This window comes from Pyxicephalus adspersus, chromosome 2 (assembly GCF_032062135.1).
Source record: "Pyxicephalus adspersus chromosome 2, UCB_Pads_2.0, whole genome shotgun sequence".
Taxonomy (NCBI): Eukaryota; Metazoa; Chordata; class Amphibia; order Anura; family Pyxicephalidae; genus Pyxicephalus; species Pyxicephalus adspersus.
The window spans coordinates 132,665,524-132,682,946 of record NC_092859.1 but is presented as its reverse complement, the minus strand read 5'-3'; the positions used below and the strand labels follow the sequence as shown (position 1 = coordinate 132,682,946).

Sequence of the window (17,423 nt, the reverse complement as noted above, 5' to 3'; positions counted from 1 at the left end):
ATATCTACAGCCACAGTAGGAGAAACTCAGCTCCTGACTTTATTGAGAGCACCGTAGTGTGTGTGGAACATGAAGCCAGCTATGCCTGCAACAAATACAAAAAACTACAGACCTTCCCTAAGCATGGCTGTAATGTGCATTGTGGCAAACACAGTCTTTTTTTTTTTTTTTACAAGTTTTGCAATTATGAACGTTATTAAGTAATGTATTATGTATATTTAGGATGTTGTCCAGCCAAAATGAAACAAAATCTCCCCTTCACTTACACTGATAGCAACAAAAAATAAACCAAAAAAATTATTCTAATGCAAACCTCAACACTTATGGGAATCTTTTCTCAAATAACACTTATGGGAATCTTATCTCCACAAAGGATCATTTACTTATAAGAGAAACACATTTTTCTTTGCTCCCTGGTGTTTACTCAAGGTCCTGAACGCTCCCTTTTCTATAAAGCTAGGTACACACTTGCAATAATTATCTTTAGAAAATGAACGACTAACGATTATGCACAATTATTTTGAACAATCGTATTGTGCACAATTCTGTACATGTTGTAACAATACAGTTGTTCAAATATAATCCACCAATATTGTACACATGCTAGATACGATTGTTTGAACGATGCAGGAAGTGACATGTAAAGGATAAAGTGTACTGCAGAACCATCCACGATCACTGAACGACCGTTGCTCAATCAGATCCACCAGGACGGTCATTCCTTTCCAGAGACAATCCTCGTTCATAGGCGTTGTTGTTGTTCACTTTTTTTGTTAACGATTATCGAACGATCGATTGTTAGTCGTTCGTTTCAAATGTGTGTACGCAGCTCAAGTTCAGGGTGCCTGTCACCAATCACCAAATACCAGACCTGCCATAGGGCAGAGAAATGGTTATGCATGCTGGCTCAGGGGTTAGCACTCCTGCCTTTGCAGCACTAGGTCCTAGGTTCAAATCCCAGCCAGGACACTATCTGCATGGAGTTTGCTGGTTGTCTGTGTGGGTTTCCTCTGGAGTTAGGTTAATTGGCTTCCCCCTAAAGTTGACCTTAGATGACATATGACTATAGTAGGGACAATAGATTGTGATCTTCTTTGAGGGACAGTTAGTGACATGACTATGGACTTTGTACAGCGCTGCGTAATATGATGGCACTATATAAATACTGTGTAATAATAATATGGCATTTTTCCTACCTGGTCGCAAGCCACAAAGAGAGCAGGAAGAAGGCTACCATTACCGTTTATTGCTTTGCCCTGCATGCACAAAACGTAGCTTAGCTTTAACATCTATTATTTACCTTCACTTAAGTATGTAAAGCAACATCAATTCAAAACACAACAAGAAACACAAAAACACTCGCTGCATCTGAGTTGATATTTGGTTCCTCGATGAAAACTGTGACAAGATAATCGTCATCGGTATTCAAGGCATGTCAGCGGGATATGACAAAGCGGCTGCATAGCAAGGTAAACCAGAAGAATTCTGCTTGTTTATTTGTGTCCAGTGGTAATTTGTATTTCTTTCTGTAGGCTGCAGACTGCCTGCTTACTAACCTATAAATAAGTCACAAGTCACATGTCCTCAATCATATACATAATGTGCATGGAACAAAAACAGCTCAGCCTCATTATTCGCTCCCATAACGCCCGTAAAGTTTTCACTCATGAAATCTGGGTGGTCCAGGTCCTCATCCAGACAGCAGTTGGATTACAGTGGCAGTCAAAATTTTCTAATTTCGCTTTGCCTGAATTTTTTGTAAAATTCTGCTGTTTCAACAAAGTGTTTTCGGATCTTTGGGAAGAGCACAGTTAAGGAGCTTTAAGGCTGTTTTCATTCTTTTTGAGATTTTTTGTGTCAAGTTTACAAAAATGTAGTTGTGTTTTTATCATTTTTTTAAGATTGTATTATTTGGTTGTTTTTAACATACAAGAAAACATCAGGTAATGACACAGAAAGCAGTGTACGAGGGGGTGCTGAGAAGTTCCTGGCTTTGCCCCCTTCCCGTTGAAATAGAAAAATGAGTGTGGGGGCATATGACAGCCTAATATCTTAGTATGTAACTGTGCAAATATCAGGTCTTTGCGATTCTTAAAACTGTTTTTTCTTTTAGTGAGAAGCTGTGATAGCAGAGGCAGAAGCACGTTTTATATCATTGGAGTTACGGGCCGTCATGAAGTTTTTGTTTCTCTAGGGAAAGTCAGCAAAGGACATTCACACTGAGATGTCACAATCACTGGGGGAGAAGTGTCCTTCCTACAGCACAAACTGTCATAACAGTTTGTTATCACCACTATCCTAGACATGCGCAAGCTTTCAGCGAAGTGGGTGCCAAAATGTTTGAACAGTGATCAGAACAAGGAACGAGTTGAAGCATCCAAAGCCGTTTTGACCCATTTTGAAGCTGCACAGGACTTTTTGGCTAGGTTAGTGACTGAGGATGAAACCTGGCTCCACATCTATGATCCTGAAACCAAGGAACAGTCAAAGAAAGGGCGCCACAGTGGGTCCCCGCGGCTGAAGAAGTTCTGATCCCAGAAATCGGCCAAAAAAGTATTGGTGTCCGTTTTCTGGGACAAAGACGGTATTCTATTAGTAGACTACCTACCTCACGGCTCTAGTATCACTAGACAGTATTATGCTAAACTCCTGGACCAGCTAAAGGAGGCAATTAAGAGAAAACGCCGTGGAAAGTTGACCAAAGGGATCCTTTTTTTGCAGGACAATGCACCTGCGGACACGTCCAACAATGTGGCGCAAATTGAACACCCTGAGCTTCCAATTGGTCCACCATCCCCCCTACTCACCTGACCTGGCTCCTTCGGACTATTATCTGTTACCGAATTTGAAGAAACACCTGAAGGGGCCACCTTTTGAGGACATTTTTGGCGTCAAAGATGCTGCTGAGAGCTGGTTTGCGGCCCAACCAAAGGACTATTATTTGAACGGTCTAAAAAAGCTGCAACTACACTGTACCAAGTGCATCAGTCTCAGGGGGGGATATGTTGAATAAATGTGTTATTTCATAACTCTGGCTCTCTTCTTTCTGGGCAAAGCCAGGAACTTCTCAGCACCCCCTCTTAGAAGGGAAGAGAGACAGAAAGATATTTTCAAAAAATCTATTTGTTTTTACCTGAAAACGCGATTAGAAAAAAAATCCCATTTTTTACTCTGGCCACTAGATTGTGTTGTGTCCTGTGCAAAGTGTATAACAAACTTTTGCCATCTGAGACAGCATTTGTAACATTTTACATGAGGACACAACACCATCTACTGGTGGACAACAATAATGCACAAAAAATAATTTAAAAGCAACTCAAGCGTACAAAATACTTTAACCAGCAAGAAGGTGAAAAAAAGATAAACAGACTGAACCCATGTGATTTTAATTTTTCCTCTTTTTAAATGTTGTATAAACAACATATCATAGTTGCATTTATTCATCTTACGTTTACTGCCATTTCTGTTGATTGCTGTTTTGAATGTTAGACGTGATGGATGCATTTTGGACCCTAGGTTTATACACAATGTGGTTTTCCTGTTTATTTAGGTAAAAGTAGTTTTTTTTCAGAACGGTTTAAGGATTTAAGGATATATGGTAATATTTTTTGCCAGGTGCTATATGGTGTTATATTTTATATCAAAGATAATACAATTATGGGAGTGCAGTGTATATCTGTAGGTATTCTGTAACCTAATTTGTAGGAGAAAAAAATGCTTTTTGATAACAATACAAAATAAATGAATATTAACCTACAGGAAGACGTCAACAAATAGTTAACTTTTTTGTGTATTTTGTAACTGGTTGAAGATTTTGTGTTTATTCATCATTGCTTTCTTTGATATTAGATGCAGCTGCAAAGGGCAAATTTTATGTCTTCATGTGTAAACATGACTAAAGTAATACAAAAAAAAAATCCCTAAACTTTTCTGAACACCATGGCTTGTTAGGAATCTTCTTTTCTAAGCCGGGAGCTTTTGCTCCTTTAGTAAACATTCCAAAACGGCACAAAAAATACCCATCATTATTAAACATCACTAAATGCAGGAGGTAAATTTAGAGCATTAAAGTGTATTCATAGCCAAAACTTTATTTTAGTTTTTGGACTGCGTTCAGAAGGATTAGCACCCCTGTCAAGTATTCAATTCTGTCTGTGTCCCCACTAAGTAGATTCAGTTTCTCTGGTCACCCTTATTACTGGGACAGAAAACTAATGTGAAATCCAAAAGTTATGAATCAGAAAAACAAAGGGCAAGGAGAAATATTTATATAGAACAATTTTTTTCCAGTGACAACAATGGAAACTTAACTTTGCAGAGTTTTCATTTTACTTCCTGTTGCATCTCCAAATCAGTAAGTGAAGGTAAATCTTGCAAATGGATGGTGACATACAAACCATTCCGTGCTAAAAGATCTGTCAGGTCTGCTCCCTTGATTGCTTTCGCAATTCTACACAGTCCCGAAAAAAACCCGAATTCGCCACCCTTCATAAAATTTAATGGTGTTCAAATTCGCCGATCACCCAAAAAATATCGGGCTATTCGATCGAATAGCTGCCGAATCGAACACTCAGCTGTTATACCATCACTAGTCCTGAACACAAATCAGCCCCCTGCTGAGGCTATAGAATGTGATGCCCCGTGTGGGATATTTACTGTGAACATATAAAGTCACATAGGTCATTTAGCCACCACAAAGAGGACCCAGTGTGGTCTGATTGGCTAGCTAATGTGACATTATGTGTAATCTATACTTTGGTATTATAGATATATAGATATATATAGATATAATGCTGGTAACTTATGACTTGGTATTTACATGGTACTATTCATTGTAGTTACCCTACCCGTGAGTTTACTATTGCAAGGGAAGACCAGCTCAGAATATAAACCTGCTGTAACCTCTTACTAAAGAAACTAAGGAAGTTTGTCCTCCTGCCTGCAGCAGAGTGATGACATCATATTACCTAGATAAAGTTACAGGAGCATGGAACAAGTCACCGGAACTTACATCCAAACTCCAAACTGTTGTTTAGCCTTGCAGTGGGTTACCCACCCCACCACACAGGATAAGCCCCTAATAATGGGTATGCATGTAACCTACATTGGTATGCTGCAGTGCCATTCTTCATTCTGAATAGCACCCCAGTGCACTCTGCTCATATACCTGCAGCGCATCCCACCCCTCGCACAGAACTGTATGTACTGTGCATTGCAAATGTAAACATAAAACATGCATGTACTCATTGTCATGTGTTGTACTACTGTCCTTTCCTTTTGTGCACCCTACCATGTGTATACCACTAGCCATGAGTGCCCTCATCTATGTACCTATATTTGTGTATGCAACCTTATCTGTGCGTGTGCCTGTATCCCTGTACCCCTGTGAGCCTGATTTATTAAAGATCTCTAAGACCGGAGAATATAGACTATCATGGGAGAACCTGGGTGATCCAAAAAACCTGCAATGTATCTACTGCAGGATTGAAAACATTTCACAACTAATAGCAAATGATTTTTAAGAAATTCATTCCAGGTTTGCTGGATCACCCAGTTCAGTCCAGCATTGACCTGGATTTATTCTTCTGCTCATGCCCGATTTTGGGCATGTACAAAAGGTGCAGCCTGAAACTTCCTAGGATGTGTCACTGCCTGTATCTGTCTGTCATTTGCATCCTCCCTTATTTATTGTACAGCGCTGCGTAATATGTTGGCGCTATATAAATCGTGTTTAAAAATAACAATAATAATAATATGTGATGTAAGTATGCCAGGAGGATCTGGGTTTTTATTCACCCTTTTAAAAAAATGTTTGAATGTCATTATATGTCCGCTTTAAATAAATCATGCCCCATGTGTACCCCATACCACAACACCCCAACCTTCTATTTACAGTGAATCTCATGGGAGACCATTCTCAGTGTGTCCAGCAGAAGGCGCTGTGGTTTGGACATAACAGGCAGCTGACTCTATGTCATCTTACTTCCTGACTGGGCGGGATGTGTGAGGGAGCTGGGACGTAATAAGGCAATAGCCGCACTTTATTCACTTTATCCTTACACCAGTGCATGGGGAGGTGACCACTTGCTAGTGGTGCTGTAAAGAGGCGAGACCTACACTCACTGCCGGATCTCTATGCTCGTCCGCCTGTGCCGTGTCTGTGTGATCTCCGCTCAGCAGCCGGCCGCGGGAGCGCGCACTATGCCTCGCAAGGAGAGCAAAGAGGTCAGTGCGCGTGCCAGTCATAGGATTCCTCCATGTGTGCCAATGTCCTGACAGTGTCTCTATGAGTGCCAATGTCCTGGCATTCTCTCCATGTGTACCAATGTCCTGGCATTCTCTCCATGTGTACCAATGTCCTGGCATTCTCTCCATGTGTACCAATGTCCTGGCATTCTCTCCATGAGTGCCAATGTCCTGGCATTCTCTCCATGTGCGCCAATGTCCTGTCATTCTCTCCATGTGCGCCAATGTCCTGGCATTCTCTCTATGTGTGCCAGTGTCCTGGCATTCTCTCTATGTGTGCCAGCGTCCTAGCATTCTCTCCATGTGTGCCATCTTCCTGGCATTCTCTCTGTGTTCCAATGTCCTGGCATTCTCTACACATGCCAGCATCCTGGTCTTCCTCCACGTGTGCCAGCGTCCTGGCTTTCTCTTCATGTGCCAGCATCCTCACATTCCCCTCATGTGCAAGCATCCTGGCTTTCCTTCCGTGTGCCAGTAGCCCAGCATTTCTCTCTGTGCCGCTCCCAGCATTGCGTCGTGCACCAGTGTTGCAGCGTTCCCTCCACATAAGTTACCCCAGACATGTTGGTGTGCAATATTTTGGTGACTTTTTCTGCACTCAGGCAGAGTAATGCAGAGTCCCTCTGTTATATCTTACAGCAGCAGTGGATATTTATTAGTAGACTCCCATATGCTGGCTTCAGACAACAAAAGTCAAATGTGTTTCATATGCTTATAAAATACAAAACATATGGATTAATATCTGACACCAGTAAAGGATCTGCCTCTCCCTTGTATGAATACAATGACGTATCTGCTGCTTTGTGTGTTTGATTTCATTTTAGATACTCTGCATGTGTGCCAATGTCCTGGCATTCTCTACACATGCCAGCGTCCTAGCATTCTCTCCATATGTGCCAGCTTCCTGGCATTCTCTCCATGTTCCAATGTCCTGGCATTCTCTACACATGCCAGCATCCTGGTGTTCCTCCATGTGTGCCAGGGTCCTGGCTTTCTCTTCATGTGCCAGCGTCCTCACGTTCCCCTCATGTGCAAGCATCCTGGCTTTCCTTCCGTGTGCCAGTAGCCCAGCATTTCTCTCTGTGCCGCTCCCAGCATTGCATCGTGCACCAGTGTTGCAGCGTTCCCTCCACATAAGTTACCCCAGACATGTCGGTGTGCAATATTTTGGTGACTTATTCTGCACTCAGGCAGAGTAATGCAGAGTCCCTCTGTTATATCTTACAGCAGCAGTGGATATTTATTAGTAGACTCCTATATGCTGGCTTCAGACAACAAAAGTCAAATGTGTTTCATATGCTTATAAAATACAAAACGTATGGATTAATATCTGACACCAGTAAAGGATCTGCCTCTCCCTTGTATGAATACAATGACGTATCTGCTGCTTTGTGTGTTTGATTTCATTTTAGACTTTTTGTATGTCCTAAAGAACACGGCTTATTTCATTGTAGGGTAAGGGACAGAAGAAAGATGCAGCACAGACTACGCAGCCCACGGGCCCGGTCCTAAGAGATAAAAGCGGATCTATTACTATCGCTATTCACGCTAAGCCCGGCTCCAAACTGAATGCTATAACAGGTAAATATTTGTAAGTCACAGTCTTTTCCTGTGTAATGAATGGAATACATTTCATAGATATACTTGTCGACACATGGGTGTGAATAGGGGCCATAAAGTATGACCACCAGCACCTTGTATGATTTCATTCTACGCAATTGGATTGCTGAGCTACTACCTGTCATGAGAACAGACATTCGTGTTAAGACAAATGCTATAGGACACGGCTAGGGGAGCTTTTAAATGGAAAAACTGTTACGGCAGTTGTGCTAATTCCATACACAGTGATGTTCTTCCCCCTAAAACCAGCACCATGTTTAGGACTTGGGCTGTGGTAGCTTAGAGCTCTGCTTGGGAACCTGTCTGTATCAAATACCATCCATCACTTGTATGAGCTCACATGACATGGAATTTGCACAAGCTTATAATGGTTATTTTAGTTTTAAATAGATGTCAGCAGTCATTCTCTAGCTTATAAGGGGATGAGATATTATCCACGTCTGGTCTCTATACTACTTGCCCGTGGTAGCCATGGGACAGACATTCCATTTTCCTGTTGAATATTTAAAGTTTATTCCCAGCCCTTTTTTATTGGATAGTCATGGAAGAGTTATGACCTCTATCAGAATATTTTTTTTTTGCTGTCTGTACCCTGCTATGGAGATTTTTCTCCATCTCTTGTCTTAAAGAAGCAACAAGAAATAAGAGGTAATTTAAACAAAATATTCATCTCAAAGGACAGAGTTTTCCCTGGAACAGGTGTCCCTAATGGAGAGTTTGCTTTCACATATTGCCCTGAAAAACCAAAATGTTGGATTTATTGTCACTTTTTGTCTTGGGGACAAAGGTCACCCAGACAAAAGGGGGTGAATCTTTGCAGCGGGGTCACAGACATCAATAAATACTTGAAAAGGGGATTTCCGTTTTTTATCACTATGTACAGTAAATACCATGTACCATTGAGAGTAAATATTATATTACAACACTTCCTGCTCCATCCAATCTCAAATAGCACAAAAAACAAAAGAAGTAAGAAAAGATAAAGCTGGTGCACCCTTAATACTGAAAGGTGAAGGCAAAAACAGAGGTGCACATTAATAATAAAGCGTACCTAAACTCAACATTTTTACTTTACATAGAAGGGGAGACAACCCTTTCTATGTAAGGTAAAAATGTTATTTTTTTTTTTTTTGTGCAACCTTTCCAGTATCTGCCGCGGTGATCAAGACTAAATGGGAGCGCAGAGTCTCCCGGGATACCTATGTAACCCATCCTGGGAAGCTCTGGCTGCTCCTGTGCATGCTCGACATCTGGGATTTGGACAGAAGGGGCTTTTTTCCTCCTAGGGGGAAGAAATTGCGATCTTACACAAGCACAGTGAAATCGTGAAAATTTTTTTCTGTTCCCCCTTCTCAGTTGCTACGTCACCCTGACAAAGAGAGAAGACAAGGATGGTGGCGTCTGACACTTCCTCCGTGCCGGGACTAAGTGGAATTTCAGGACGACGCGGGACCAGATTGCGGGAAGGACCAGCACCGAGGGACCTGTGGGATTAAAGGTGTCATTTTTTGTGTTTTTAGTTTATTTCGGCTTTAAGTGAAGTATGCAATAAGAAGAAAGTGTGTGGCAAGAAGACTACCAGAAACTCTCCTTTTCTATGGCCTGTATTAGGGCATCTTTGACCTTGTTACATCCTCCTTAGCACTGCATATGGCTTGCATGGAATGTCTTCTACATCCTGACAGCTTGGATATGCCAGCTGTACTGGCACTCCACTCACTTCTATTGAGGTTTTTCAGGCAATATGTTTCAGAGGAACTGCCCCTTTGCAAACATGACCAGGTCTAATAATGGAATACATAATGTCTCAATTCTTCATGATTTTAATTTTAGGTATTGTATGCAAATACAATATACAAATGCAGTATGTTTGCTTTTAATCTTTTTTTTTTTCTTACTATGATTCCATGACAGATGTGACATCAGAGGCTGTTGGAGTTGCCATTGCTGCTCCTCCAACTGAGGGAGAGGCGAATGCTGAATTGTGCCGTTACCTTTCGAAGGTTTTGGAAATAAAGAAGAGTGAAATTGTCCTTGACAGGGTAAATGCCTTCCGGTTTTGTCTTTATACAACTACATTTAGTGCTAATGACCATCTGACCCAGGCCCAGGAGCAGTTTCGAAAGTCTTGCCAAAAAAATTGCTGAACCCTATTCCAGAAGGTGAATCATTTTATTTAACTGAGGCCATTAAAAGGTTGGATACTGTCACATATTAGGCAAGGAAGACATCTACCAAATTAAAAAGAAAAGTACTGTGCATCAGGAAACAGAGTCTTTTTGATTGTCTTAATGTGTTTAAATAAATTCATGTAAATCCTTTAAATTACAGGCTTGGGGGATGGCCTTAAATCTGTATGTAGTTTCATAAAATGGTACCGAAGAATATTTAGTCCATTGGTTTGTCTTCATATGATGCAAACACATTGGCCAGTATGTGACCAACATAAGCCGAAGTCAAACCTTATACTTGGTGTAGGCCCAATTTTAGCTTTTAATATAACTTCGACCCCTAACAATCCAGCTTATGCTATACAGCAAGTGCAATTTATGTTATGTAATATCCCCAATACTATGAATAGAGCAGTGGAAATTCTATAGTAGTGTAATTAGAAGCAATAACTGAGTTTTTTTTCCCAACAGGGTGGAAAAAGTCGAGAAAAGGTAGTAAAGATTTCGGCCAATATCACTACAGAAGCTGTGTTAGAGAAGCTGAAGAGTGAAGCAGGAAAAGGATGAAAGGGACAAGTGACATCCTTGTGTAAAGTAGTCTCTGCTCAATGGAGAACTTACTGTAATATATCACATCAGACGAAAATTCTGTGTGGCAATACACACAAGGTGTTTGAAAAATGGCCCGGATACATTATTGTGTATCAACTGAAAGGATTTTTCATACTTGAGGACAAAAACAAATATGAACAGCGACTGGTGCTGGTAAAACTTTTTTATATGGAATTTTTTTAATTTAATTTTTGCAGTGTGTGGTGCATTTTTGCAAAGTACTATTAAAGGCATCCGTTGATACTTTAGATGTATTCTTGGTAAGGTTTCATTTTGGAACATAGATGGTGGACAAGATCCTGCCTGGATAGGGTTTCATAAATACAAAAGTGTTTGTGAAATAATCCACTTCAAAGAGACAGATCTAACTTTTTTTTTTTTTTTTTTTTTTTTTTTTAAGAGAGCCCCTACACACATGCTTAGCAAATGTTCAAAACAAACTATTACAATTGCAACTGCTGAGCTCTGAAAACAATTTTGTAGTTGCCATGTGTATAGCCCTGTGGGTCAATATAGCCTTCGCTGCAAAACAAAGAACAATTGAAACATGAGTACAATCCTTAAGATTGACTGACCCAAAACAAGCAGGGAGCATCTAACCCATTAGCTCATCATAACATAACTACTATTCGTATGACAGTCTATGTATTCTGCAGGGTAAGGGATTCCTATGGAAAGCTTTAACATCGTTCATATGATCACTTCTTAAAAAAATCAGTGTTTCATTTTACAAAGAACATTCAATATGTATACTTAGTGCTCAACCCAGAAATTTTTTTAAGCCGGGTGGGAAGAAATTGTAGGTGGGTGGCAGTCCCTGTATTGTGACCAAACTCTTTAGTAACCACCCAAAAACAGCCGCGTGGGTGCTGAAAAGTGCCCGGTGGTGCACCCAGCTAAACGGGCCTGGGGAGAACCCTGACTTATATCATTTTAGAGAATTCCACATTTCCACCTTCCAGATTCTGTATTTTCACTGAATAACAGTACAAATCCTTAAGCCATTATAAATTAAAAAAAAAAAAAAAAACATTAGCTATTTGAATAACTGTCAGACAATAACAGATGAACGACGCAGGCTGTACACACACCTGATTCTCTCCCGATATCCGTCCGAAGCCGATTTTAGGGCGAGAAAAATTTGACCTGTGTACATAGCGTAATGTGAGGAAATCCTTGAAATAAATCTTCAGGAAACCTCTGATAAAACTTCTCTATCCACATCCCACAGTACATTGGTGTGGTGGTCAATGCGAAGAATGTCACCATTACAGATAGCCACCATTAATGTCATGTAATCTGACCTGCGAAGCACAATTTGCAAATTTATCAAGGAACCTCTGGAGTAACTCTAGGCTTCCATAAAACCCTGCCTTACACCACCTGGAATGCAGACCTCAAAACATAACCAGTGTACATTTCCAGCAAGCCAGAACTCTTACAAGTTGCTGCCCTATAAAAATATAGAAAAAGCATTTACTTTCCTAGTCTGTAAATGATTACTACAAGAACAGAAATGGCAGCATCCACATTGATCTTATGACAGATGTTCTTGAGGAAAAGTTTATTTTTGTATATTAAAACGTTGAAAAAAAATATTAAGTCTGTTTTCAGCTTTTAAACTTGGCTTGCAAGTTAAAACACAAGCTGAAAAATTAATTACTTTTATTGCAAGTGTTTGTAGACATCACAAAAAAAAATATTTAGCTTCAGTTCAGCACAAAAAGCAACAATTCACATACACATCAATGCAAATATTTGAAGGGGTATTAGCCAAAAGAATGAACTTGTAAATATTTTCAGTGGAAATAAAATAGGGAAGGAATGCACGTATCATCCTCTACACTTCCTGTTCCATTTGGATAAATGCAGAACATTCTGACATGTGCTTTACAGACGAAGCACTCTGGACATAAAACTGCCATCAAAAGGTCTTTAAACACTATGGTATTATTAAAAAAAAATAAAAGAAACCTTTGCACCTTCTGACAGTTAAAAATAAGTTTCTGTTAGGACATTTCAGCAATATTTCCATTATAACAAAACTGCAATAAAATAAAAAGGATGTCCACGCAGTTTATTCATGCAATAAAGTAGAACACTATTCAAGTCATGGATTTAAAGAAACTTCACAAAATTGTCTCCCATCAGGAAGCACAAAGCTGGATGGACCAATACAGTCCATGACGGCCAATGATGCTGTTTTTTTACAGACTGCGATTTAGTTTGAGGTCCGCGTATGAATAACTTTTGATGGAATTGTTACCAAGAAAAGTGCTTCTTCAGAACTTCTAGACATCTTATGTAGCTGCCGGCATTCACACTTTCCAAGGATGACCATTCTATGCACACATGTAAACGAAGCAGAAACTGTTCCTAACGATAAGGCTGAAATCTCTGAGTGGCAGAATTGTAGCCATGGCGTCTCTCCTGCTGATGGTAAGAACGTTCCTGTCTGTATGGGTGGTGGTTGTTACCCCAACCGCCACCTCCACGGCGCTGGTTATAGCTGTTGTACGAGTCACGCCTATTATCCCAGCCTCGATTATGTCTATTATCTCGGTACCTGTAATATAAATTGAAAATGATTCTACATTAGAGAACAATTGGGTGATGAAAGTTTTCTAACTACTCAATGACTTTAAAAGGGTTGATAATGTTTATCAGTGCTCGACCCAGAATTTTTTTATGCAGGATGAGAAGAAATTTTAGGTGGGTGGTGGCTTTTGTATTGTGTCCAACTCTTTAGTAACCACCCAAAAACAGCCGGGTGGGTTTTGAAAAGTGCCACTAAAAGGGCTGGAGAGAACACAGATTCATTTATTTATGTCCCGTTTATGCACTATAAACTAGTATGTTTATATTATGTTAAAAACTATTATATGGTAAACCTAATTAAAAGCACCCTTAAAGACCTTTAACCACCTTTTATTTAGTCAGACAATTAGATTTTTATTCACGCAGCACATATTTTAAGGAAGGTGATTCACTTGAAGTTTTGCTTTAAATGCTGAAAAGTTTTGTACTGAATATAATTTATGCTTTTCAATACTTCACATGTTCTACAGCAGTCTTATGGGGGTTAAAAGAATGCCATAAATACCAATTAAAAACTATTTCTGCAGAAGTAGTTTCCATAGAAACTAATGATGTAATATTATGCAGCTCTGACAAAAGATGCTGAACTATTGCTGACACAGTATTAACAATAAATGCTAATACAAGTAATCTGGTTGTAATATGTTACGGTTTCTGCAAAACAATAATAATACATTAGTTATATGTATGGAAGAAGAATGAGAAAATAATTAGAGGTCATTTGCACTCCATGAAATTAATCAATTGAACATAAACCTACTACTGCTAATTACTACAGTCCCAAAAACAATTCCTCAGACAATCACATATCTATCAGAATACAGGTATTATGTACCTATCCTGGTTTCTTTGGTGTCCTCCCCACCAATCCTCAACAACAGGAGGCTGACTCTCAGGCATTTTAAGATACTCCTGATATTCTTCGTCCTGTTCTGTGAAACGTTGACTAAACATATTTTCATAAAACTCTTTTGTATCAGAAGTGTCCCCCATCCTGTGAAAATATACAAAATAAATACAATAAGAACAGGAAAAGGTAAAACATTATGTAATATACTTAATAAACGTGAAGACCGAAACCCCTATTGGTAGCAATTGGTATGTCCCCAACACACACACAGTTTTATTTACATTATTGACTAATCATAGGAATTCTAAACTTCACCCACTAACATATACATGGTGGTTGGCTGCTGATTTCTTGCGAAAATGTTAGCTGCTTGCTATACAGATACCACGATTTAATATAAGCTGTGATCCAGTTAGTATGCTGATCATGCATTTGAATCTTCTGACTACTTGATGCATGCTTGTTGCAAGTTACTAAGATTTTCAGAGCTACAACAGAGCATCAAATGGAAATGGAAGGAAATATTTCCTTCTGTACAGATGTCCTCTAAATGGAATTGAGGTTTGTAAAGAGCTGCCATTGTCTGTTTCAGAAGGTGCAAAGAGCTGTCATTCCTATCTATCCTAATGGTTTAGGGTCTCTTTATTTGAAACGGGTCAAATTCAGGTCAGCATGAAGTTAACTGGAAGTCAAAGGCACCTGTCAATGAAGAGTCTCAAACCAATATAATTTAAACAAACCCTAAGCCCATTGACATTAGTCCTTAATCTGTAACATAGATGTATACTTCAAATGCTGGGATTTGAGACAGCAGCAACTATCAACCTGTAATGCCTTTAGCAAATTTAAATCCTGACAGGTTCCCTTTAGGGTCCGCTCCAATTAGTTGATGCACCACACAGCACAAGCATTGGTGTGCTAGTTTGATATTGTTATTGGCACCCTCAAAGACACCCCAACTCACCAGCGCATTACAAAGTGATGAGTTGCCATGTGTGGTGCTTTGAACAATGCAGTATGAATTACATTTGTTTGTGGTGCACTGGGTAGCCAATATAAATGAATGATTGAATAATGAATGGGCTTCCCTAACACAGTTATAGCCAGAACAAGAACTTTAAGAATAACTCCAGCTTTTACAGATTTTTATTTTCCTGAAGTCACTTGTGTGCATCTTACCGTGTTTTTTTCCTCAAACAGACTTCTGAGAGGGGGGCCCAGCCTCCACTACCAGCAGATAGTCTGACTTGGTGCTGTGCCTTAGCCTCCGATAGGGAGAGGATCTTTTATGATCCTTTGCAAAGACAAAAGACTGAAAGATGCATAAACGAGCATTGTACTAACATCGCTGCTCTGCTCCATGGATGGGGGGGAAAGCACCCCGTTAAGCTCTCTCCCCTTAACTTGCATTGCAGTTGTTTGTGGATCCCCCCGGGACGAATCCATGAACAACGTCAGATGAGCGCTGTACACACGTCAGATTCTCTTCCAATACCGGACCAGAAGTGAAAATTGGACGAGAATCAACATTAATAATTATAAGAGCTTACAATCTATGAGGGTTTCAGAAGACAGAAGAAGATGGGTAGGCAAGTTTGTAAAAATGGGTTTTGAGTGCTGAATCATCTGACGTGTGTACGTAGCCTTAGAAACTATTTGAATTACATAGTAAGACTATACGATTGTTAGTTTTGGATGAAGCACGTATGGGATTGCTGTGTAAGTCCTCGCTGGAGACATCTCCGTTTATTTGTCCCAGGGTCCACTATCGCCAGGACAGAAAGTTATGGGAAACACCACACTCTGAGGTGAGGAAATTCTAGTATAACTCTCCAATTAGATTTGTGATGGAAGATTGCCTCTTGTTTTTTGTGGTGTCTATATGACAGGACGTGAAGGGAAATCTTCCTATAGTACAGACAAAAAACAAGACAGCAGTGTTGAACCCATACATTTTTTTAAAGCTGGGTGGGAAGAAATTGCAGGCGGGTGGCAGCCCCTGTATTGTCACCCAACTCTTAAGTAACCACCCAAAAACAGCCGGGTGGTTACTAAAAAGTGGTGCGCCCAGCTATAAGGTGCTGGGGAGATCACTGTAGTGTGACATCCATCATCTCCTGCACTCCCTGTGAACCCCAGGCTGGCATTCCACGAATCAACATTTTACCATAAGATGTGCACTTGTTGAATGCCATTTAGTCTGTTGACCCACAATGCGCCTCTATAAAATCCCCAATTCGGGATTAACATCCATTGCTTGGGAAATGTGACCCTGCTCAAGAAAATAGCAGGATCACCAAGAAGAAAATGCAAAATTAAAAAGAAGGCAGAATGACTCCACAGAACAAATACATCACTGTAAACATACATGTTTGTATACAGCATGGTGGCTCAGTGGTTAGCACAGGAGTTTGCAGGTTCTCCCAGTGTTTGTGTGTTTCTCCAGTTTCCTCCCACATCCCGAAAACATGCCGTTAGGTTAATCAGTTTTCACCCATATTGACTGTGTTAATGACAAATGACTGAGGTGGTGAGATTACATTGTGACCCCCTTTGAGGGACAACTAGTGACATGACTATGGACTTTGTACAGCGCTGCGTAATATGTTGGTGCTATATAAATACTGTATAATAATAATATACACCTTATAAATATACAGAACATTGTAGGGGTGTTGTGGTTCCCTTTTCAATGAGAACTACACTGCAAACCAAAGCAAAGATCAAATTAATAGATACAAATATTAGAGGGAGAATATCTGAATTATAATACTGAGACAAGTGATCACACCCCCTGTTTCTCATCAGACTATGGGGAGGATGACATTACATACCGAACACAACGTGAACTCACCTGACACACGGACACAATAGATCACCGACAAGCTCAACCAAGACACAGCAGTCACATGCTACGTGGCGCAGGAGAGTGACGTCATCTAAACTTCACGGGCTCTGTAGCGGGGAGGAGGAAGCTGTGGGCGTGTTTATGATGGTGGGCGTGGTTAGGGTTGTCTTTGTGTAAAGGATTTATTGAGCTATGTTCACTTTGTCAGAGTTTTGTATTAGAGGGGCCACTTGTATCTGGCTCACATAATCTCATATTTCCATAGCTATAATAATCAACCCTTCATGTTTAGAAAAGGGGAAAAGCAAATGACTGTTTAATAAAGGTTAGAGCAAATATGGCAAAGTTCAAAAATTGATAATAAAAGATAATAAAATGACACTGAAACCATGCAATAGGCTACCTGTACAAAAAGGAAAGGTGTCCGGTGTAAGAAAAAATTGTCATATCTCCGCTCCTCAGATCCTGCAATGTTTTA

At 40.0% G+C, this 17,423-nt stretch overlaps 2 protein-coding genes across 2 annotated transcripts; one reads left to right on the top strand and one right to left on the bottom strand.

Annotated features, from left to right (window-relative positions):
• The first annotated feature begins 6,002 nt into the window (after positions 1–6,002).
• C2H15orf40 (chromosome 2 C15orf40 homolog) lies at positions 6,003–10,897 on the top strand. Its single transcript, XM_072402440.1, has 4 exons — positions 6,003–6,225; positions 7,701–7,827; positions 9,781–9,908; positions 10,509–10,897. The coding sequence occupies exons 1-4, from the start codon at positions 6,136–6,138 to the stop codon at positions 10,602–10,604; spliced, it is 441 nt and encodes a 146-aa protein (XP_072258541.1). The 5' UTR covers positions 6,003–6,135; the 3' UTR covers positions 10,605–10,897.
• A 1,350-nt stretch (positions 10,898–12,247) lies between these two features.
• RAMAC (RNA guanine-7 methyltransferase activating subunit) lies at positions 12,248–17,033 on the bottom strand. Its single transcript, XM_072402441.1, has 3 exons — positions 16,952–17,033; positions 14,083–14,241; positions 12,248–13,215 (listed from the first exon to the last, which is right to left on the bottom strand). Exons 2-3 carry the CDS (start codon positions 14,238–14,240, stop codon positions 13,026–13,028), a joined length of 348 nt encoding a protein of 115 aa, XP_072258542.1. The 5' UTR covers position 14,241; positions 16,952–17,033; the 3' UTR covers positions 12,248–13,025.
• Between the last annotated feature and the right edge of the window lie 390 nt (positions 17,034–17,423).

Bases quoted from the DNA above. Each gene is read 5' to 3' on its own strand.
- C2H15orf40 (XM_072402440.1), top strand. From the start codon at position 6,136: ATGCTCGTCCGCCTGTGCCGTGTCTGTGTGATCTCCGCTCAGCAGCCG. The intron at 7,828-9,780 runs GTAAATATTTGT...ATTCCATGACAG, and splicing joins CAAACTGAATGCTATAACAG to ATGTGACATCAGAGGCTGTT. The intron at 9,909-10,508 runs GTAAATGCCTTC...TTTTCCCAACAG, and splicing joins GTGAAATTGTCCTTGACAGG to GGTGGAAAAAGTCGAGAAAA.
- RAMAC (XM_072402441.1), bottom strand. From the start codon at position 14,240: ATGGGGGACACTTCTGATACAAAAGAGTTTTATGAAAATATGTTTAGT. The intron at 13,216-14,082 runs GTACATAATACC...TTTATATTACAG, and splicing joins CACCAAAGAAACCAGGATAG to GTACCGAGATAATAGACATA.